Genomic DNA, 23610 nt, shown 5'->3' with positions numbered 1-23610 from the left:
ACCCCAGAGGCAGCTGACAGGCACCGGCAGGCCAAACTTGCCACAGCCAGTGTGGTCGCAGAGGCAAAAACTCGGGTCTGGGAGGAGTTCGGGGAGGCTATGGAGGAGGACTATCGGTCGGCCTCGAAGAGATTCTGGCAAACCGTCCGACACCTCAGGAGGCGGAAGCAGCTCTCCACCAGCACTGTTTACGGTGCAAGTGGGGAGCTGTTGACCCTGACTGGGGATGTTGTCGGGCGGTGGAAGGAGTACTTCGAGGATCTCCTCAATCCCATCGTCACGTCTTCCGAAGAGGAAGCAGAGACTTGGGACTCAGAGGCGGACTCATCCATTACCCAGGCCGAAGTCACCGAGGTGGTTAGAAAGCTCCTCGGTGGCAAGGCTCCTGGGGTGGATGAAATCCGTCCTGAGTACCTTAAGTCTCTGGATGTTGTGGGGCTGTCTTGGCTGACACGCCTCTGCAACATCGCGTGGTGATCGGGGACAGTGCCTCTGGATTGGCAGACCGGGGTGGTGGTCCCTCTGTTTAAGAAGGGGGACCGGAGGGTGTGTTCCAACTATAGGGGGATCACACTCCTCAGCCTCCCCGGTAAGGTCTATTCCAGAGTACTGGAGAGGAGAATTCGACCGATGGTCAAACCTCGGATTCAGGAGGAGCAGTGTGGTTTTGTCCTGGTCGCGGCATACTGGACCAGCTCTACACGCTCCATCGGGTGCTCGAGGGTTCATGGGAGTTTGCCCAACCAGTCCACATGTGTTTTGTGGATCTGGAGAAGGCGTTCGACCGTGTCCCTCGGGGCACCCTGTGGGGAATGCTCCGGTAGTACGGGGTCCAGGGTCCTTTGTTAAGGGCTATCCGGTCCCTGTACGACCGCAGCAGGAGCTTCGTTCGCATTGCCGGTAGTAAGTCAAACCTGTTTCCAGTGCACGTTGGCCTCCACCAGGGCTGCCCTTTGTCACCAGTTCTGTTCATTATTTTTATGGACAGAATTTCTAGGTGCAGCCAGGGTGTAGAGGGGGTCTGGTTTGGGAACCACAGTCACGAGTACAAGCGGCCGAGATGAGTTTCCTCTGCAGGGTGGCTGAGATAGGGTGAGGAGCTCGGTCACTCGGCAGGAGCTCGGAGTCGAGCCGCTGCTCCTCCACGTGGAAAGGAGTCAGTTGAGGTGGCTCGGGCATCTTTTCCGGATGCCCCCTGGACGCCTCGCTGGAGAGGTGTTCCGGGCACGTCCCACTTGGAGGAGGCCCCGGGGAAGACCCAGGACATGCTGGAGGGACTACATCTCTCGGCTGGCTTGGGAACACCTTGGGGTTCCCCCAGAGGAGCTGGGGGAGGTGTGTGTGGATCGGGAGGTCTGGGCGGCTTTGCTTGACCCGACTCCGGATAAAGCGGAAGAAAATGGATGGATGGATGGATGGAAAGTCCAAGACATATTCAGTGGCAGCTTTACCATCAGAGAGCCTCGTCCACAACCACCACAAAAGACTCCAAGCTGTCATTGATGTTAAAGGAGGCAATACACAATATTAAGAACAGGGGTATGTAAACTTTTGATCAGGTTCATTTGGGTAGTTTGTGTTGTCATTATGATTTAAAAAGAGTAGAGAAGCTTGAATCTTCGACTGGACTGGGTTGCTTGACGCGAGGACGTTTCGCTTCAAATCACAGAAGCTTCCTCAGCTAAAATTCTTGCTCTGGTGGTCTGATTTCTGTCTTGACTCTTGTAGAGAAGAATAATCAAGAAGTCACAAAAGCTGGACTTTTAAACCTAACCAGACCCCTCCTACCGAGCGGCAGACTGCTATAGGCTAGTGACTAAACAATAGCTCTAATTAGCACCTATTGTGCTCTAGTTAGCACCCTCCTAATGACAGGGCAGCTGTCCCTCTCCTGATGGCTCCCTTGATGACTCTGCTGATGACGTGAATGACTCATTACCATGAACAAAAGACTGAAACTGCTTTGACCTGAGTACCCCATTGTAAACAGTGGATAAAGCGTGTCTCAGACCCCCTCCTCGGTTAAGGCTGGGTTTCAAACGTTTCACAAAGAATGCCTCCTTGACCCCTCTCTCAAACCATTTCTTCTCTCTGGCTAATATTTTAACTTCCTTGTCCTCAAACATGTGGTTAGTATCTTTAAGGTGGAGATGAACTGCAGACTGAGATCCACTGGCGCCCTCTCTGCGGTGCTGGTATAGCCTTTTGTGTAAAGGTTGCTTAGTCTCACCGATGTAGCGTTCGTTACAGTTTTCCTGACATCTGGTAGAATACACTACATTGCTCTGTTTGTAACTAGGGATCCTGTCCTTAGGGTGAACTAATTTCTGTCTCAAGGTGTTAACTGGTTTAAAGTAAACTGGGATTTTGTGCTGTCTGAAGAAAAGAGTGTCTGAAAAAAAGAGTAAACCTGGTTGTTTGACAATAAATGGCTTCACCCAACCACTAACCGTGAGTGAAAAAAAAGTTTTGTGTTATCATTCATATTCTCTGAAAAATGGCAAAAAAAAAACTAAAATTCCGCCAGGGTATGTAAACTTTTGAGCACAACTGTAAATGATGTGCATACGTGTGTCAGCCACTGAACTCTACACTACGTGTCAGCTGGGTCCCAACAGGCGTGTGCAGAAAATATTTTCTACATATCTCTGCCACCTGCTGGACATGCTGAGTTATTACAAGTCTGGTGATTGGAGCTGTAATGCCTCCTTCGGCCGCGAGGCGGCCGTCGACTTCCAGTGTTGTCTGCAGGCAAAAATGGCGGTGCGGAAGAAAGACGGCGGCCCGAATGTAAAATATTTCGAAGCGTCTGACACCGTTTCGCAGTTTGATAATGTCCGCGTCTGGCTGGGAAAGAATTATAAAAAGGTACCGAGCGCATGTTTTGCAACCATAAAGATTAAAAGTTAGTTTTTGTCAGGCTGGAATGTGAGGACTAAGCGGTCGGGCAGAGCAGTGACAAAGAGGAGGCGAACGTCCAGCTGTTTGAGTCACAAAAGGATGCTGCGCAAACGGCTGCGCCACATGATGCAGCCGCACATGGCGCTAAAAACCCTTTTAAATGTGTCAGAAGCAGCACACAATGAAAGACCCGTGTTTTCACACAGGGCGCTTCTACTCATACATCCAGCTGCAGCTAGCTAGTTAGCTGATGGGCTAACGCAGATCCAGATGTTGGTGCTGCGCTGTGCGCCGCTTTCGACTGCGCTGTTTGCGGCTTTCTACGCGTACTACTGTGAAAACACGTTTTATTCCATTACGAATGCACCAAAAAGCGATGAGTGGTGTGTTTGTACCCAATCCCCATATTACTAAATGACAACAGAACCGGTAATTAAGTCACTTTGGGATAACTGAGGGACACTGGAGATAGCCACGCCCCTCCCGTAAATGGATTGTAATCGGATCCGTGTGTGCGCGGGCGTTAGTGGGTGACAGTCAAAAAATAAATTATATATATATATATATATATATATAAGATAGGAATACCATGAATCAGTCCTTCAAGAGGAGGACTTTTATTAAGATAAGTAGTTGGTAGATAGTGAGCTTTTTGCCAAATGGTCAGTCCCCCCTCCCCCTTTAAAGGATAAAAAAATTGTTAGTTTCTCCCTTTATACCACTGTAAATTCAGTGTTTGTAATATTTGTATTGTTTGCACAAAATGGCATAGGAAGACATGACCTTGTTAGCGCTGTTGTCTCACAGCAATAAGGTCATGGGTTTGATTCCCATCTGTGACCTGTGTTGAGTTTGCATGTTCTCCTCGTGTTTGCGTGGGTTCCCTCTGGGTGCTAAGTCTAACGCTCACATCCAAAGACCAAAGACAAGATCCCTTGTAAAAGAGACTTCAATCTCAATGGGACTAACCCAGTTAAATAAAGGTTAAATTTAAAAGTAATTGACATATTGATCAATAATGAAAATGATCATTTCTAATAGTCACAATTTGCTTTTGTGAGAGAGGGCTGCTGCTGACATGTTTTCTGAGATTAGCAGGAGGAGCATAAACATGATGGTCATGTTGTATCATGACTGAACAATCTGATTCTTTTCAACCACTGTTTTTTATGAACAAAAGGATATGACTCTTGCTAAGGAGCCCAGTGTTCTAAAATGTTGCTGCCTACCTTAAATCCAGTCCACTCACTCCCTTACACAAGCAGTTACTCTGTGACAGAAGTACATAGAGCATAAGGGAGAAAGTGAGCAAGTTACACTAAGGTAACTTGTTAATAATGTGGGCGTACACAAGATGCTGCACCTGAGTGGAGCATAGTTTGTAAGCCTGCAAACTCCTGATGCTGGAGGGCTTTAACATTCACTCACCGTCCAGGCTGACCGGTTTTAATATGTGACGGACTCTGCACAAAGCAAACAGGCTCTGCTCTGTGCACTCACTCTTCTACATATTGAAGCTTCACTCTCATTCACATAGAAGAAATACAGGAGTTTCAGGTGTGTTTGAGCAGGAAAGGAAAAAAAATATAATGAAAGAAATGACTGAGAGGACATGATCTTGGTCTTTTCAAGGAGCTGAAATTCCCAACATTACATGATTGTGTGTTGACATCTTTTTTAATCATTATTTACTTGCAGCTATCATTTATATATTTGTTTAAGAATGTTGTTCCATGCAGTATGTGGATTAGGAATTGGACATGAACTTTAATGGAACTCTGCCACTGAACAAGACTTCCAGAATTGCACAAAGAAGTATTGCTCAGAATTCCACACTTTGTATGCATTTCAGAAAAAAGACAAACTTATGTAAATGAACTCCTAACCCAAACCTCATCTTATTTCTAATCCTAACATATGAGATAAAAAAACACCTCCTCAACAAATGGTTTAACAATCTGCACAAAGTGATCTGGATCCAATAATTCCACAGGTGGGATTATAACTGAGATGTGACTTTTCAAAGGGCCTGCAGTAGCTCTGGTGTTGTTCAGTGTCTTTGTCTCTGTGGCTCAGCACTGGCTCTGTTCTTGTTCCCTCAGTACATCCAGGCCGAGCCCCCAACCAATAAGTCTTTGTCCAGCCTGGTGGTCCAGCTTCTCCAGTTCCAGGAGGAGGTGTTCGGTCGACATGTCAGCAATCCTCCACTCACTAAGCTCCCTGTATGGCTCATCTGTCCTTTTCCACACACATAAATCATTTTTGTCCCTGGAGTCAACTGCAATCTGATTTTTTTTTTTTTTCTTTTTGGCTCTAGATGAAGTGTTTTCTGGACTTCAAAGCAGGAGGGGCTCTCTGCCACATCCTGGCTGCTGCCTACAAGTTCAAGAGTGACCAAGGATGGTAAGAGTTTCGTTCTAGTTGACTTGATGTTTTTAGGAGGAGGGCAGGGGCTAAAACATGGACACATTATGAATGAAGATAAATGTAGTGGTCAATTGGATTTTTGTTATGTTGCCGTTTCGTGTGTAACTCCAGTCTAATTTCCTGGTAGGCGCAGGTTTGACTTCCAGAATCCTTCAAGGATGGACCGGAATGTTGAGATGTTCATGACCATTGAGAAGTCCTTAGTGCAGGTAAGTTTGCCTCATACCTTTTCTATAACAGGATTATTTAACATAACACAATTTGCATAGTCAGCATGCTGTTTGACACTTGAGCAATGACAAAATGGAGAGTGACGTTCGTGCTCCTGCAAATTCTCTTAGAATATTCCCACAATTTTGCAATAATCACAGCTTTTTTTTTCCCCCTTGTGGGCTCTGAACAGTGGTCATCAACTCTGGTCTGCAGGGGTCCCAATCTGGAACATTTTCCATCTGTCTCTGCTGTCACCACATCTCATTAGTTCAGTCAGGTGTCTTTAGAGCCCTGGTTGCCAACCTGTGGCCCCAGTTCCCTGGGGGGAGGTTTTGTATGCTCTAAGGTGATCAAAATTATAAGTGCACATTAATAACTTCATTGGACAAAATTAATTAACTAATTAGAAGGGTTACTGTTTTTACCTCGCCAACGAAGTTGCAGAATGTTATATTTTCACTCCTGTTTGTTTGTTTTTGGTTGTTTGTTTGTGAACAGCCTGGAGCCCACAATTTTTTATATAACATTATGAAGTTTTTACTGAAGATTCATATCCTGATAGGCGAGAACTGATTCAGTTTTCAAGGTCATACGTCAAAGGTTCAAGTCAGGAAAAATCTTGGAATATTGGAAAAATCCCTATCTTTAACATTGAACAAATTTTTGAAAAGGTCATAACTCTGACAAAAAAGATTAGATTTCTTTCATCATGGACAGCGTTGTGTAGGATGGTATCCTTTATCAACTGACAAAGTTTGATCTGCATCTGATCCAGATTGCAGATTTTTTTGGCCATTTAAATGTAACTTTGAAATAATGTATATTTTACATTATATTTTAATCAAACATGCCCCAATCACTCTAATATTTGAAAGTGAGGTGCAAACTGGCACTCACTGTTGCTTGACAAAGTTTGATCCGGATTTGATCCAGATTGTGGATTTTGTGGAGATTTGAATTTAATATTGAAAAGCTCATTTGGTGTAGATTTTGCATTACATCTCAATCAAAAGTGCCTCAATCACTCTCATTTTTCTGTTATGGATTTACCTACAGTACACCACCAAAGTTGGATGTAAGTTCCAATTTTATGCCTCTTTGTCTGTCTTCCAGTTATCAGTTGGAAGTGCAAAAAGCAATAACAAATTAAGCATAGCAGAGATAACCAATGTTCTGTAAAAACTATCTGAAAAAGAATTCAGAAACCGAACATTTGAAGAAAAAAAAACAAACACCACAAAAATTTAGATTCAAGTGCATGAACTAAATACGTCCTCCTGCCATTTGATATTTAATTTAACTAATGAAAAGCCATTTCTAACAAGACTTTGACCTAGAAATTTTCTTCTAAGGTAAAAATTTGTGGACTTGGAAAGTAGTGTTGGCGGACCTTTGTGTTCTACTAGCGCGGTGCTATAGTCTTTCAATGAAACAAAGAGAAAGGGTGTATCGTTAAAGATGCATGTGTTAAAGTTATTTATTTATTTATTTTGCCAAGAACAAACAATTCGGATCTCAGCAAATCCTGCTCAGGTCTGGCTTAGATCCGATTTGCACAACTCATATTCAGAAAAAAACCTATCTGACTTGGATTCGGGTCAGATTGCTAACCCCAGTCTGAACGGGAGGGAAGTAGGGAGGTTCAAGTGAAAAAAAAAAAGGATGGGATCCACTGAGTGAAGAGTTAGTGGTTTCTGGACTTGGGAAGTCAGGTTTCAGTACAGCGGGGACAGTGTACAACATAGCGCTCCCAAAGGATCAGGGTTGAGTGGCTCAGAGGATGACTTGTTGTTGTACTGCATTTTTCTACCACAGGCACCACAACAAAATGAGAACAAAGCCAACCCTGTTTCAGAGGTTACATCATGTATAAAAAGCAGCACAGATCTTAGACTGTCCTCATAAATTGCATCCTTGTTTACTGTCAAGACCATCATACTACAGAAGATAAACAAAATAACAAATACTTTGTCCAAGTATTTGTGGACCTGATGGTAATATTTGTGTAATGTCAGAACCATGTGCTTTGAGCGGCAAATTTGACAGTAATCACATTCCATCAGTTGCAGTTACCTTGTGAAAGCTTTGAATAACCTGAGAAGGTTGTGGGATTGCTTCCTGCCCTCTCTGTGTGGAGTTTGCTTGTTCTTCTCGTGTCTGTGTGGGTTTTCTCCGGCTACTCCGGTTTTGTCCCGTAATCAAAAACATACTGTGGAACATCTAACAAGGACAACAGATGGTGATTAGCTGATGGCTGTAATCTTCACGGTATGGTGATGTACATAAACTTGCACTGTCCCATTCAGCCATCTTTTGGGTTTCTGCTGCAAATATGTTTTTCAGAACAACTGCCTGAGCAGACCTGTCATCTACCTGAGCTCTGATATTGAACCAAAACTGCTGGGAAAGCTGAAGGACATCATCAAAAGGCACCAGGTGTGTGTGTGTGTGTGTGTGTGTGTGTGTGTGTGTGTGTGTGTGTGTGTGTGTGTGTGTGTGTGTGTGTGTGTGTGTGTGTGTGTGTGTGAGAGAGAGAGCGAGAACAGTTTTTTCTTTGTTTTGTTTTTTGTTTGTTTTTGTTAGTTTGCTAGCAGAGTTACTAAAACCAATGAACAAGATGTTTTGGAGCATTGATGAAAATCTTTGGTCTGGTGTTGCAGACCGAACAGTCCCCCCTAAAAATTGGTCCACCCTGCCTCCATTGCGCATGCGTCATTTGCGACCACAGCAGCTCCTGTGAGACTGGCTGTCTTCACTCTTTGAAGACAGTATTTCGTTTTTTGAGAGGTCCCAAGTCAGCTTTTTCAATGACTTGGGACCGCTCAAGGATTTTGTATGTCCCAAAGTCACTAGCCTTGGCGTCACCAGAGACAGCGATTTTTAACTTGATAAACAAATTAATGGTGTTTTAAAATCGTGCTTTTATCATAACTGTCTTTTATCAAAGGTAAAACCGTTTTATCTTTTAACCTTTTAGAACAATTTGTGCACTCTTTTATTTCAAGTCGTCTGGACTACTGTAATGCACTTTATTTCAGCATCAGCCAATGAGCTCTTTCCCGTCCACAACTTTTAACAAGGGCCTGGAAGCGTGATCACTAAACCCTAATTCTTGCATCTTTGCACTGGCTTCCTGTTAATTTTAATGTTTGTTTTTAAAGCTTTGAATGGAATGGCCCCTCAATACATTACTGACCTCCTCCAAACTTACTCTCCGGCACGTGCTCTGAGGTCTGAGGGTCATTTCCAGCTCATGGTGCCTAAGACGAGACTTAAAACCAGGGGGGACAGGGCTTTCTCTGTGGCTGGTCCCAGACTCTGGAATGCTCTGCCCCTCCACGTCCAAACAGCCCCCACAGGGGAGTGTTTTAAGTCTCGTCTGAAGACCCACTTTTATTCTGTGGTTTTTAACACTGCGTGAGTTGTGTGGTCCTCTGTTTTATTGTTTCTGTTTTTATTTAGGTTGATTTTATTGGTTTTATCTTTTGTATGCTGTATTTATTTTTTCTGTTGATTTTATTAGTTTTTTTTTTTATCTTTGCATGTTTTATTTATTTTTTATTGTTATTTTACTTATTTTTAATTTATTTCTTGACTATTGGGGTTTTACCTATCGTGATTCTTTGCACAGCACTTTGGAACGTCTTTGTTGTTAAATGTGCTATATATGTTGTGTGTTGGGGGGTGTGGCTGGACATTTTGGTGTTCTTTTCTTTTCTTTGCTCTCCAGGTGGTATGAAAACTGATTTGTCTGTGGAGAAGGTGCTGGCTGAAGAGTCCTTCACCCTCATCAACATCATGTGCAGCACCTGTGAATGGTGCTCACGTGCAGCCTTAAAGACTTTCAGCTGAAGCAGATAATTGGATGGCGTTCTGCATTTAAGCCATGTGTGATTCAAGCAGAATTGCCGGGAACTCGACCTTGTGATGTTCGTTTGTGAGACGCTGAGGACCGCGCCTGGGTTTGACACATCGTGCCTGTGAAGCAGGAAGGGTGAGGGACACATGCTGTCAGCACACATCAGAGGTGATTAATTGTTTGACTACTTGTTGATAGTAACTTGGTATTTTGTTACGCAGTAGATTTGAATTGTGATGAGAATTGTGCAGCTCGCTTCTCACTGCTGTGGCGTGCGGACAAGTGATCCTCCACCTGTTGTGAGAAGCTGCTCATTTGCATAAAGCTTAAAGTACAGACCTGAATGTGTTGCTGATGGTGTGTGTCTTTTGAAGGATATTGGTTGTAACTGCTGACTTACCTCACCTCTTCTATCCTTCACAGAGAGTCGGTTTGTCGTGTCTACCTGGGGGGTGTTTGGCGGTAACAGTGAGTCCAGAAGCGCCGGGCTTCGATCCTTTTGGGCGCTGGAGAGCGTGCCAGCCTTCACTCCACCAGAATGACGCTGTTTTAGTTTCTACACTTTGTTTAGCACCAGAGGGTGACTCAATAAATTGTTTTTGTTATTGGAACCGCTTTCTGGTTATTTTAGCGCTGGGTTCCGTCAGACGCAGGTCCGCTCCTCAACCCGCGTCGACACATAACAGTAGTTCCCGGCCAGTTCATAATGGACCCAGCGGCAGAGGCGGTTCCTTTCGCAGAAAAAGTTCAAGAACACTTGGAGAAAATATGGGAGCAATTACAGCTTCTCGCAAACCAAATTAAACAAACAGACGCCCATGTTACGGAGCTTGCAGCGCAAGCCGTTCCGCTTCCTGCTGCTCCAGCTGCGGCACCATCGATACCGGTGCAGATAACTCCGTCACCCAGAGATTCGGCGTCCGAACCGATTATTTGTCATCCGGAGCCTTATGCGGGAGACGTTGAAGCCTGTGCTTCGTTTTTGATGCAATGTTCTCTGGTTTTTGCTCAGCGACCGGCTTCCTTCTCTTCTGATGGGAGCCGTGTTTCATATGTGACAAATTTGCTCCGAGGTGACGCCTTAGCTTGGGTCACAGCGTTGTGGAGTAACAACTCGCCATTGTTAGGATCCTTTAAGGATTTCTCCCGGGAGTTCCGACTGGTTTTTGACCATCCGGTGAAAACGAATACCGTTGCCCAACGGTTGCTGAATCTCAGGCAGGGGAGGCGGAGTGCGGCGGAGTATTCCGTGGACTTCCGGATTTTTTCTGCTCAGTCAGGTTGGAATGCCGCAGCTTTACGAGGAGTGTTTGTAGATGGGTTAAATGAGTCATTAAAAGACGAGTTGGCAGTCCGTGACGAGCCAAACGATTTAGATGAGCTAATATCGTTGGTGATTCGTCTAGATGATCGGATGAAGGAGCGTGGACGCGAGAGAGGGCGGCCATCAGAGCGGGTTTTTTCGTCTCGGGGCTTTCCCCGACACAGATCTGGGCCGCCTCTTCTTCGCCCCACTGAGGCTCCTCCGACGGGACCTCTGGCTCCTCTTGCTGACGAGCCCATGCAGCTCGGACGAGCGGAGATCACTGTATTGCCCCGACATATAAGCGTCAAGAAAAATAATGGTGACGTATCTCCAGGTGTTCTGGGACAGGCAAAATAACACACACACAAAAAAAAAGAAAAAAAAAAAGAAAAACTTGTATGGGTTAATGTTTTGTTTTCTTTGAATAGGGGTTATAATTTGTTTGGGGAGTCAGAGGCGTGTCTGGTGGAGTGAACGTTAGGCGGTTAGAAGCCCGTCTGGGCTCACTTGATCGTTATTTTTATGTGTTTTTAGGTATTTTCTGTTTGGGTTTTTGGGTCGTTTTATTTTGTTGTTTTTTATTTCCCTACATCCCTAACCCCAACCTCACTTGCCCCAAGACCGTTCGTCTTGTGGGTTGTGGGGTGGTGCAGGTTGGTCACGCTGAGCGTTCTCAGAAGACCTCTGCACCTAGGGGGGGGGGGTGTTAGGGGCGTTTTTCTTGGTTTGGTTAGGGCCTGGTTCCACTCCAGCCTCGGTGAGCCTTTGTACCGTTCGTTATTGGTGTTGCCGGGGTGTGGTGCAGCGGGAACATACCTCAGTCGGAGGGGTGGGCCGATCTGTTGCCGTTCGCCATTTCGGTAGTTCCACCCCTCCCGAGAGGCTGGGGTATGGTCGAGTTGGGGCACCGGACGTATTTCCGGTTTTCCGCTGCGCCTTGGGGTTGGGGCTGGGTTAGTTTTTCCTGTTCCCTTCCCCGGCTTAATGTTTTGAGCCGTTCGCCAAAATTGAGCCGCCGAGGGGCTCTGGGAGGGACCTGGGGTCTTTCGGGTTTACGGTTGTTTTATTTGCCCCCGGGGGTTGTTTCAGGTAGTCCTCCGGGGGTTGGACTTTGATTTTGTTTTGTTTCCTTCCGGGTTCCACCTCCAGGGTTGATGGGACGGTCCTCTGGGGGGGAATTGGCTTGTGGGGCCGACTAGCCAGGTGTGGCCGGGTCTGGGGTTCCGGGGTTGTGGGGAGGGTGTCTCCTGGGGTTTGATGGTACGGTCCTCTGGGGGGCGCCGTTTGCTCCATGTACACCTGGGGACCTTTGTGGGATTCCGGTTCTGGCTATTCCTCCTGGAACCGGCGGTAAAGGCCTTCTGGGGGGGGGGTTGGGCTCTGCAGGCCGTTCTGGTGGGGTTGTTTGTTATTTTTCTTTTATGCATTTATGTTTGTATTGTGTTTGTGGGGCTGTGTTGGGTTTTTGCGTTTGGGAGTTTTTCTTTTCTTCCCGGGGTTGGATGGGACGGTCCCCTGGGGAGGTTTTGGGTGGGTTTTATGTTTTTTCTTGTGTGTTGGATTATACTAGGGACTGTTTTGGGGTTTTTGTTGATGCCAGCCGACCTTCCAGCTGCGGTGCCCTGTTGTGCTGTCTGCTTCCTGACGAGGACCCCGGAGGGAGGTGCTGTTCTCGCGCCTGGTCTGTTCGGTCGCCGGGAGGCTTCCCGTTAAAGGGGGGGTACTGTTGTGTGTTGGGGGGTGTGGCTGGACATTTTGGTGTTCTTTTCTTTTCTTTGCTCTCCAGGTGGTATGAAAACTGATTTGTCTGTGGAGAAGGTGCTGGCTGAAGAGTCCTTCACCCTCATCAACATCATGTGCAGCACCTGTGAATGGTGCTCACGTGCAGCCTTAAAGACTTTCAGCTGAAGCAGATAATTGGATGGCGTTCTGCATTTAAGCCATGTGTGATTCAAGCAGAATTGCCGGGAACTCGACCTTGTGATGTTCGTTTGTGAGACGCTGAGGACCGCGCCTGGGTTTGACACATCGTGCCTGTGAAGCAGGAAGGGTGAGGGACACATGCTGTCAGCACACATCAGAGGTGATTAATTGTTTGACTACTTGTTGATAGTAACTTGGTATTTTGTTACGCAGTAGATTTGAATTGTGATGAGAATTGTGCAGCTCGCTTCTCACTGCTGTGGCGTGCGGACAAGTGATCCTCCACCTGTTGTGAGAAGCTGCTCATTTGCATAAAGCTTAAAGTACAGACCTGAATGTGTTGCTGATGGTGTGTGTCTTTTGAAGGATATTGGTTGTAACTGCTGACTTACCTCACCTCTTCTATCCTTCACAGAGAGTCGGTTTGTCGTGTCAACCTGGGGGGTGTTTGGCGGTAACAGTGAGTCCAGAAGCGCCGGGCTTCGATCCTTTTGGGCGCTGGAGAGCGTGCCAGCCTTCATTCCACCAGAATGACGCTGTTTTAGTTTCTACACTTTGTTTAGCACCAGAGGGTGACTCAATAAATTGTTTTTGTTATTGGAACCGCTTTCTGGTTATTTTAGCGCTGGGTTCCGTCACACGCAGGTCCGCTCCTCAACCCGTGTCGACACATAACAATATAAATAAAGTGGATTGGATCGGATTGGATCGGATTCACCCAAAGCAATCAAATGGATTAATGAGATTAGCAACCATCAGATGACAAGGTAAAACCTCTTAACTCATTCCGAAGTCAGTTTTAAGAAGAAACGAGGCGATACTGGGTGGCGCTTTGAAATGACCGACACGCAGTGAACGCATCAGCTAGCAGCTCGTGTAGCCGCAGCGCTCTGATCGCTTCCTCCCCTTTTTATGATGAAATAATGCTGAATTTATGTGGAAATGATTGTTGTACAAAAGCTTCAGATATTTGTCACTGAGATAGATGATGACTGGAGTGCAGTTCGAAGCAGAAACGAGGTGATAATCTGTGAACCGCAGCTAATGATGCATGCACAGTGAAGGCAGGGCGGACTGAATTTTAGGGGGGACCGTTTGGTCAGCGACACCAACACGGCACACCATTTTTTTTAACATTGGTGGTCTTTGTAGATAAACACAGTTCCTTCAAGGCTTTTAATTTTCCAATCATTCACAGACAGCCCTCACTTCTGAATAACATCCTGTCTGTTTTTTTGTTTCGTAGAGATAAAAATGTTGCAGGTTCAATCTACATGTTGTTCCCGTTGAAACAAATTGTTAAAATTCTTTTGCATATGTTAATCATTTGTACAGGGCTCCGTTACAGAAGATAAGACCTCCAGCTCCCACGTTGTTGTACCCATTCCCAACAGTTTGGAGGAAGGTGAGGTTTCAAACATTTCACAGCATGAAGTGTTCATTGCGAATTTTTATGGCATTGAGCAGCTTTGTGCTAAAATACTTTTCTTCAGAGGAGTGGGTGCGACCTGTGATGAAGAGAGATAAACAAGTTCTTCTCCACTGGGGCTATTTTCCTGACAGGTACGTTCTGAGCTGAAGCACAGCGACACACAGTGAGGCCTGAAACACGCAACACGCATGTCGCGGCTGTATTATATGTTGATTTTCATTTAGACATCCATTTTAACAGATTACTACACTGTGCACACTGCTGGCCTCAGCGAATGGTCCCAGACGCATGTCTCATGTCACAACTGCAGCGCCCTCTGGTGAACAGATCCAGCAGCTATTTTTTCACACGGGACATGGGCAGTGTGCAGCCAAGATAGACAGAAAACTGTAATTTTTACATCATACTGGCAACATTAAATGATTAACACATTTACTGGATTTTCTGTGATTGGGTAAGAAGTCATAGCCATGAAAAATATAAACATTTTAGTGAGTGAATAAAGTTACATGACTGCTGTCCAGTTACAAGAAGTCACTTCCCGCTGTTCACTTTCCAAACGTTGCTCAACTAAATCCACATGGAGCTTTGTGTGGGTTTAATACAAGATCTGTATTATAAAAATAACTTAACAAAAGAAAAGATGATGGTCAGCCTGTATCTACGCTGGTATTTCTATATTTATATTTTTAAGTTTACATAGTATAATATGTTTGGCATCACATGTGCCTAAATGCGCCAGTACACACAAACGCACACATGTGCCCTGTAAAAATCACCCAAAAAAAATGGCCACAAAAGACACAGTGCGTGGAATAAAAGTCATCATGAAAGACAAATGATGTGGAAAGATTAACAAGAGATGCAATGCAAATGTAGTTGAAACAGCTCGGTGTAAATACATACACGCATGCAACTTCTGTTTGTGACCTGCATTTCTGATGTGCACGTGACACTGGCAATGTCCCTTCTCCCATGTAGTTACGATACCTGGATTGCAGCTAGTGAGATTGAGGCCGGTGTGGAGGATCCTCCAAGCTCAGAGAAGCCCAGGAAGGTATTTCACTTATTGTTCTGTTGTGAAGTCCAGCACATTTTTTGTTTTCTGTCAATTTTTACTTTTTTGTTTTTATTGCAACCATGTAAAATCCAATTAGTCTGACAGACTTCATACCTTTCTTGGTTTCTGCTTTTTGCCTCCATATTAGGATGGCCCTGCGGTTTTACAAGTTCTCCCACTTAGAAATTATGGAGGGGTCTGAAATTTTCATCTTAGGTGCATGTCCACTGTGAGAGACATCATCTAAAAAAAAAAAAAAAAAAAAATTGTAAATCACAGTGTATGATTTTTTTTAAAATAATTTATTTGTATGTTACTGCCAGTGTTGTATAAAGTACCGGAAAATCACACTTAAGTAAAAGTACAGATACCTATTAAAAAAATGACTTTGGTAGAAGTTCAAGTCACCGATTGAAATGCTACTCAAGTAAAAGTCTTAAAGTATCTAGTATTTATTGTACTTAAGTATGACAAGTAACGTACAACTAAATGTACTCAAGTATTGAAAGTAAAAGTACAAGTAAATATTAATAAACAAAAACGGACTGATTTTTTTAATATTACAAAGTTTATCTAGGCTCGTAAATGACTGGTAGTATTAGTCAAAATACTGAAAATTGTGCACATCACACTGCTGCAAATACTTATTTGCAGCAGTAACATGCAGTAACTACTGCAAATAAGTATTTTAGGCACATGTGATGCCATATATATATATATATATATATATATATATATATATATATATATATATATATATATATATATATATATATATATATATATATATATATATAAATAAATTCTTGGATTTTTGGATAGGTGATGTGTGAATGTGTTTCATGCTCTGCAACATGCTAATGGCTGTTTTTAGTTTAATTATTTTCTGATATTCATTGAATAACTGATTAATAATAATAACTTGAGGGGTCTGATTGTTGGCTCTGCTTATTTGTGTTATGGCTTAGGTGTTTCACCTGTTTTGAAAAACACCTGACAGCATTGCGTAGTTGAAATGTTGGTGAACATTTTGGATAAACATGATCCAATATGGGTTGTTTGTGGTCATTGTTTACAGGTTCATGCCAAGTGGATTTTAGACCTTGACCAGTACAACGAGTGGATGAATGAGGAGGACTATGAAGTAGGAGAGGGCTGTCCAAAGAGAAAGAGGATCTCAGCAAAGACACTGACCGATGAGGTGATCACGCCTGATGAGCGTAGGGACAAGAAGCCTGGCAGCGCCAAGAAGAGGAAGCGCTCACCGTCGCCGTCGCCCACCCCTCCACCACAAGAGAGCAAGAAAAAGAACACCAAAAAAGGGTCTGTGAGACCATGCAGCATAATATGTGACAACACACTTCATAATTGTTATGGAATATTGTGTAGCTCCCTTTAGTTGTGTAATGAGGAAAAAATTGCTTTTGAAGATATTTTGCAGCATAGAATCTTACCTTTGCTAACAGGCCCACGACCCCATATACAAAATCTAAACGAGGCCAGAGGGAAGAGGAACAGGAAGACCTTACTAAGGATGTGGATGAATCATCACCGGTTCCATCGACCGAAGATGGCAATCCAGCTAAGACAAGTACACAGTACAGACTTATGTGCAAAGAATATATAACCAAATATAACTCCTACAGTTACTTTGGGTGACCATTTAAAATAACATAATTTGTTCTCTTTTTAGACTGTATGTGTAAACTGTTTAGAACAGAGTTTATTGTTAGTTTTATTTTAAATATTTTTAGATAACACAAAGAAGGACTGTGACTCAACACCAGTCAAAGGAGGAACAGACATGGGTGAGCTCCTTAAAACTCTTTGTTGCCAGGGGGCAATAAGAGTTTTTGTGTCCCACTACCCAAATCAGATTTGTTTTTCCAGTTGCTCCACAGCACAGCGTATGCTCTAAATGTTGGATTTTTCAATGGTCTGACAATTTCTATACGTAACCAATTGCACATATATGCAGAAAGGCATGAAACACTGAAACACTGAACATTGACATTTGCTATTCAGTTTCATATACAACGGACTCTCTGTAATATATGTGCTGAATTCAGCACTTCAAATTCCACTTTTTATGTGCTAAATGGCATTTAGCACACAGCAAGTATTTTCTATGTAAAGACTTAGTGGCTTAATGGTGTCCTGTGCAGAGAATGAAGCAAAACTCTGTGCGCTGTGCTTTTCTGTTCCCTGTTTCCAGTCCTGATATAGCTGCATGTGCAGGTTTAATTTCCATTTGAGCATGGTCAGTGCATGTGAGTCCTACCCTGTGAAACCATTGTCTCTCCCCTCATTTATATAGAGATGGCAGTACTCACTACTCGCTGCATAGGTTGTCAGATTTGCACAGTCGGGGGGGGGGCAGCAACTTTCCAGAAATTTCTCAAGAGATGTGGCTAAAAAAATCTTCTGACAAAGAATATGGTTAGAATAGAATCCACATATGTCTGCCCCCCCTCCCCCACTTTGAAAGCTGGTAGACTACTTAAAAGGCAGCAACTGCCACTCCTTCTGTCTGATGTGGAGGGGGAAGGGGCAGTAAGGCAGGTTGGGGAGGAGTGGCTGAGGAGGGAATCTTTGTTTATGCCCTGAGATGTGGGCTAATGGGACATTTAGTGACAAAAAGACTTCATAACACCTTCAATGATGATCTTGTAATTAGGGAATAACCCTGTTGTGTCTGATGATTTGCGGATGTTAATGCTGGATTTTATGGTCACAAATGCGTTCGCAAACTCAATTTGTATAGTCCAGCATTAATGTCCGCAAATCATCAGGCACAAGGGGGTTATTCCCATTCTAATCTAATTCCATTGTTTGCACGGTTTATTTTTCTGTAAGTAATTCAACCTGGATCCGTGTTTTCGGTAAAACGTACCATAGCAACAGCGTCTTCATGCCAAACTGAAAAATTCTGTGAGCTCGTCAACTACATTGAGTAATCTTGTGTCAGAATCCACATCAATATTTTCGTATGGTAGCTTAAATTCACTAATTTCGGCATCATCGTCGCTCTACCAGTTTCTTTTACTCTCAGCTGATAGCGCTATCATTGACATCTGCGTAGCAACGCGTGCGGCAGGTCCGGCGCCAGAAAAAAAATATTAAGGGGGCGATGAGTTTAACACAGCGGGCGGGGGTTGCCCCCCCCCCCCCCCACAAAAAAAAAGTGCGCACCGGAGGGGACGTGCCTCTGAGCGTGCTTAATGAATTGGGTGCGCTCCTAGAGAACTCGTGTATTTAGGCTACACCATTGTAAGAGACTGACTGAGTAAGAGTAAAGAGTGATGACAGTATTTTTTAAATTATTATTTGAACGTATAGACCCTCGGTCAAGTGATCTCCTGCATACCACAAAACCAAACCAACAACTGATCTGAGAAACGACACGAGACAGTAGATTAACCCCACATACAGCCCTCCATCACAAGTGCAAACACAGCGCAATTGGGCATGACAGTCACACAACGGGTCAAAGATAAACCTTTCATGTAGATATACAGTGGTCGCTCGTTTATCGCGGGAGTTACATTCTAAAAATAGCCCGCAATAGGCGAAATCCGCAAAGTAGACAGCGTTATTTTTTACAATTATTATAGACGTTTTAAGGCTGTAAAACCCCTCACTACACACTTTATACACTTTTCTCAAACAGGCATTAACATTTTCTCACTTTTCTCTCATGTGTAAACACTCTCAAAGTTCAAACCTTAGTAGAAAAATAAGACCAACCTGTTTTCAGGCCCAAACATTTGTTTGAGAAATAAAAATAGAACGTTTTCCTATAAATAATTATGATGGCTTTTAGAACTAACAAATTTAATTTTAACGATCAACCTACGAGGTTGGACATATAAGAAATTATTAATAGTGACTGACCAGTATTTCACAGTTCGCGCCTCTTCGTCGTGGCGCCACTCCGCTGAAGGCCTCGCTGCAGATCTCTTTTTCCGAGTGAAGAACACAGTTATGGGTAGTTGTTGGCGCTCTTTTTTCTTCTGGGCGAGAAGATCCTTATAAACAGACACGCAGAACACAATGCGTGTACTCTCCCTTCGCGGTGCTGCAACAGGTGTCCCATCATCTCGACAGAACACCGGCCTGCTTGATGAGGACGCAGAGCACAGTGCGCTGTAAAAAAAAAAAAAAATTGGACTAAAAAAATCTGCGAAACTGCGAGGCGCTGTATTTTCCAGTATTTCTTTTTCTTTCTTTTTTATTTTTATTTTTGATAACTCTCACATCCGAGGGGGCAAGGTTGATGACATGAGGGAGTGTCACCCCCAAATGCCCCCTTGTGGCGCCGGGTCCGGCGCGCGGTCAGGGTGCAGAGTAATACATCAAATGTGAAATGGTTGAATATTTTGCCACCATCAACATGATATTTTATGGTCTGAAATCTCACACGATTAACCAATCAGATTTGCGTAACAAATGCAATTGGATTAGAATACTGGTTTATTCTGCAGCAATTTGAGCACCATAAACAGTTACTTCACAGTATTCTGTCATGTTCTCCTTTTACCTGCGCGTCAGGACAATTTGTTTTTAATGTGTTTTCAAACCAACTGAAAAAAAGTTGTGTGTTGTGCTCATTTGACTTATATTGCCTGTCTGACCCATCATTTGTGATTTCAACAGATGAACAAGAGGACGAGTCAATGGAAACCACAGGAAAGGTAAGATTGCATGCAAAAGTGGAAGGAAATGCAACTATGCACACAGTTTGCCTGGATATGAATGTGTGTGTTTACACAGGAGGAGGAGGAAGGCTCTCCGAGTGTGAAGGGTGAACCAGTGAAAACCACAGACCTCCATGAGGACAATGTTACTGAGCAAACCCATCACATTATCATACCGAGCTATGCTGCCTGGTTCGACTACAACAGGTAAACAAAAACTGATAGTCTGTTTGCACACTGTTTAAATCAGATTATTCTTTGCTTTGAGAAAAAAAATTGATTTTAGAGGTATGGAAATATGTACACTATATGTATGTTGCACTGGAGAATTAATCACATCTGTCCAACAATGTGTCATGAAGAGGAAAAAACATTATATAAGTCATATTGGTTTTTAAGTTGCATTTGTTTTTGAAATGTCATGCTAATGCTTCATGCAGAAAGAAGCAAAATGAGTTTAGACAGTGCATTAATTATTTATAATGTAAACACCATATTAGCGAACAGAAGCTAATGGGCTAATTAATACTTTGCACGACGCACAAAGAACTTGAGAGTAAACTGCTTCATGTTATCACTGAACAGACAAACACGTCAAGAATGAACTAAACCTGTGCATGCTTACCTCATTAAAAGTAATTTAGTCTTGCCTTAGCCTAACCATCCTCCTTAGTTTCTTCCACTGCCCCACAAAACGCAAACAAGTCGAGTGCGCAGTAGTATGAATTTTATTCACTCTTTTTATTCAAGAGGGCATGAAGATTGTTTCATTTCTTGATGCAAGAGTGTGAGAGCACAATTTGTTTTATTTTTATATTTATTTTTATTTATATTTATGATTTAGTCACTTGTTCTCTAAGACTCAGCACATCCTCCTCATTCAGATCTTGTTTTACAGCAGTTTCAGTATCCCTTGCAGATCAGTACACAGGAGAAGCATGCCACATGTGTAGATCGTACCATTGTGTTGCCTAGACGATAATGTAGTATTTTATGTAAGTCAGATAGAAATATAAATCGCAGACCAGCTAAAGAAGTAAAAATAAAAGTGCTTCTTATTGTCTGGATAATATGGTATGATTGGTATATGGTATGAAATATGGAATGTATTGCATAGTCAGTATTGTATTGTAGTTATTGGTTCAGGAGGTTGTCAACAACCTTAGGGAAGAAGCAGTTTTTCAAATAGTTGGTCGATACGTCATGGCCTTCAGCGTACCAAAGGGAAAGGTGGTGAGCAGTCAGTGACTATGGTGTTCTAATATTGTCTGCCCACCACTGAAGCCTGCTCGAGTGGATCACTCTCACTGAGCTGTCTTCTCTACTCGCTGGAGGTCTCCAGTGCAGCAGGAGTATTAGACTGTAGAACATCATATCAAGATACTCTAATGTGCAACAGTAAAACTTGTATAGAGGTTTTATTGCACCTCAGGATCATCAATAATCCGTTGTTACATTTTTAGTGCTCATGGTCAGTAGTGTCTAAATCTCACGTGACTGAGTGGGCTCCCACCTCTGCTGTCCGCATGGGGGGGGGCGTGACTTGCCTATTCATCCAAAACATGTATGAGTAGCGGTTCTCTCAGCTTTATTCCACACGGCGCTGTTGTACTATGATCGCCCACGATCCAAAAAACTGCTAAAACAGGATGAAGCGGCTCAATCCAGCTTGCCTCCTAACAGGCTGGTTTATAAAGTGCAGACCTGGCCTCAAAACGAAAGTAAACTGTGCTCCCGGCCAGAAGTTTCAGCTGGTTTCAGTGTTTTACTGTTTCCAAAATCTCGAAAAATATTGAGTTGGTGTTTTCTTTTCATGATGACTAGAGCAGTGCACTCTAATATTTTTGATGAATTAATGGAATGTTGCATTTTTATAGTGTTCTACAATATTCCTGGCAGTGCTTCCTAATGGAAAATTCCGCTGTTCTTACGGCTTTCCTCCCAAACACAGCTATCATTGGTGCGACACACATTTGAACCAAATATAAAATGGAGTTTCACACAAGCTTCTTTTACTGTTGTAATACTGAATCTTTTGTACGAATAAAGCTATAACAAAAATGTGTGCACAGTGCGTACAGGATTACAGCTGACGGCGCTAATGTTAGCTACTAAATATTGTCTTATTTTTCTGATTGTTACATCTGGGACACGTTTAAGGGACTTTGTCCACCTTTGTTTAGGCAAGTCACAGGCATTTGTCGCAGTGTTATTGATAGCTATGATCAGTACGTGTATTTGCACGAGGATGCATCCCTGCATTAAAAGGCACTTCTCCCACTGGCGTTCTACAACAATAACTTGCTGAGTACTCAGTGCACATGCACCAAGCAGTGTAACAACGGACTATTCATTTCCCCAATCCAGTGCCCCAAGGTGCTTCATAAGAGTAAGCGTCTCTTCTTCCTCACGAAGAAGTAGTACTGGTGTTCTTTCTTAACTGGGCATGCTCTGTTCATCCTGCAGCTCAGATCCTCTGACATGTGATTCCAAGGTATTTAAAACTGGCAACTCACTCAGCCATCACTCCATGGAAATAAAGACCAGTGTGGTGTGTTCTCTTTTTTCCTTAAGTCTGTGATGACTTCCTTTGTCTTTTTAGTGTTGAGGGTCAAGACATTGTCTTTGAAGACCATATCTGGATGTCCTCCCTGTAGGCAGTTTCCTACTTGTTTGTGATCAAGTCCATTGTGGTTGTCATCTGAAGATTTATTGTGGTGTTCAAATTGTGCAGTTGTAGGTGAATGGACTAGGAGTAGATTTGACTCTGATAGGGCAAAAATGAGTTTCATATATAAATCAGCCATGAGTCTTTATGCTGTCTGTCATAATTATTTTCTCTGCAGTGTTCATGCTATTGAGCGCAGAGCCCTGCCAGAGTTTTTCAATGGGAAGAACAAATCCAAAACCCCCGAGATGTAAGTAAATGATTAGTATGTAACCTGGTGACACATTTAGCAGACCTTTTTCACAAAATGAATGTGCATGCTCAGCAGTGCATAAATGTCGAATGAATAAGCATGAAGTCCTACTTCTGTTAGCAGCTTGGGGGCAAAGCGTGTAATCCACCCTTGAAAACAAACTTTGTCCTAATTTTTTTTAGCAGCTGCCTGTGTATTATAGCTATATTTTTGAAGGAATTCTTTATATTTAAAACTTTCCTCAGTTCCATCATTTATTATGATTGCTAAATAATTTGGTACTTACGTGTCAATACCAGAATATTTCACAGTAAAATTACACTCATTCCAACTCAGACTGTCCTGAACTTACACTAAAATGCATGGAACTGAGTAATTTGTTGTATTTATCCAGCAAAAAATCAGCAATACTGTAATTATGACTAACAAAACAATACCGCTTATAGTAATCCTAGCAAATTTGTTTACAACACAGCTGCCTCACAACAGCATGAAACAGCATGTTAAGTGCATATTTCATCTAAAACACATCGTCTGCTGACACGTTGATGATGATGCTGTACACCTTTCCTTGTATCATTCACCGGGATGAAACTGGACTCTACGCCAAACCTGTACTCGTTCATAGCCTTGTATGAATTAACCTTAATTAACCTTGTATTGCCTTATTTTTCTGATTTTCACATCAGTATTATTCATTAGTTCCGTCATGTTTGTGTAATCTACTCAGAGCACACGTCCTATGGCTCACTTTAAAGCTTTCCCCTAAGGCGTTCCACACAAACAACTTCTGTAGTACTTCTTGCACATGCACTAAACAACACAACATCAGTCTATTAAAAAGGAGTCACAGCTACTTTGATACATTAGG

At 43.2% G+C, this 23610-nt stretch overlaps 1 protein-coding gene across 3 annotated transcripts in view; it reads left to right on the top strand.

Moving 5' to 3' along the window:
- Positions 1-2738: 2738 nt before the first annotated feature.
- smarcc2 (SWI/SNF related, matrix associated, actin dependent regulator of chromatin, subfamily c, member 2) overlaps positions 2739-23610 on the top strand; it is a 37458-nt gene continuing 16586 nt past the window's right edge. For 2 of the 3 annotated variants that reach the window (XM_034166696.1, XM_034166695.1), the window contains exons 1-14: positions 2739-2868; positions 5004-5123; positions 5219-5304; positions 5456-5537; positions 7885-7977; positions 13965-14034; positions 14123-14192; positions 15043-15118; positions 16200-16444; positions 16588-16712; positions 16876-16929; positions 19778-19815; positions 19895-20025; positions 22665-22736. In XM_034166696.1, the coding sequence (XP_034022587.1) occupies positions 2758-2868; positions 5004-5123; positions 5219-5304; positions 5456-5537; positions 7885-7977; positions 13965-14034; positions 14123-14192; positions 15043-15118; positions 16200-16444; positions 16588-16712; positions 16876-16929; positions 19778-19815; positions 19895-20025; positions 22665-22736 (1373 nt within the window). In that variant the 5' untranslated portion in view covers positions 2739-2757. The remainder of the gene's footprint in view (positions 2869-5003; positions 5124-5218; positions 5305-5455; positions 5538-7884; positions 7978-13964; positions 14035-14122; positions 14193-15042; positions 15119-16199; positions 16445-16587; positions 16713-16875; positions 16930-19777; positions 19816-19894; positions 20026-22664; positions 22737-23610) is intronic. The other variant, XM_034166697.1, reaches the window with a different exon arrangement.

This window comes from Thalassophryne amazonica, chromosome 3 (genome assembly GCF_902500255.1).
Source record: "Thalassophryne amazonica chromosome 3, fThaAma1.1, whole genome shotgun sequence".
NCBI classification, from domain to species: domain Eukaryota; kingdom Metazoa; phylum Chordata; class Actinopteri; order Batrachoidiformes; family Batrachoididae; genus Thalassophryne; species Thalassophryne amazonica.
Note: the sequence above shows the minus strand (reverse complement) of the source record. Positions and strands in the feature narration are given on the sequence as shown.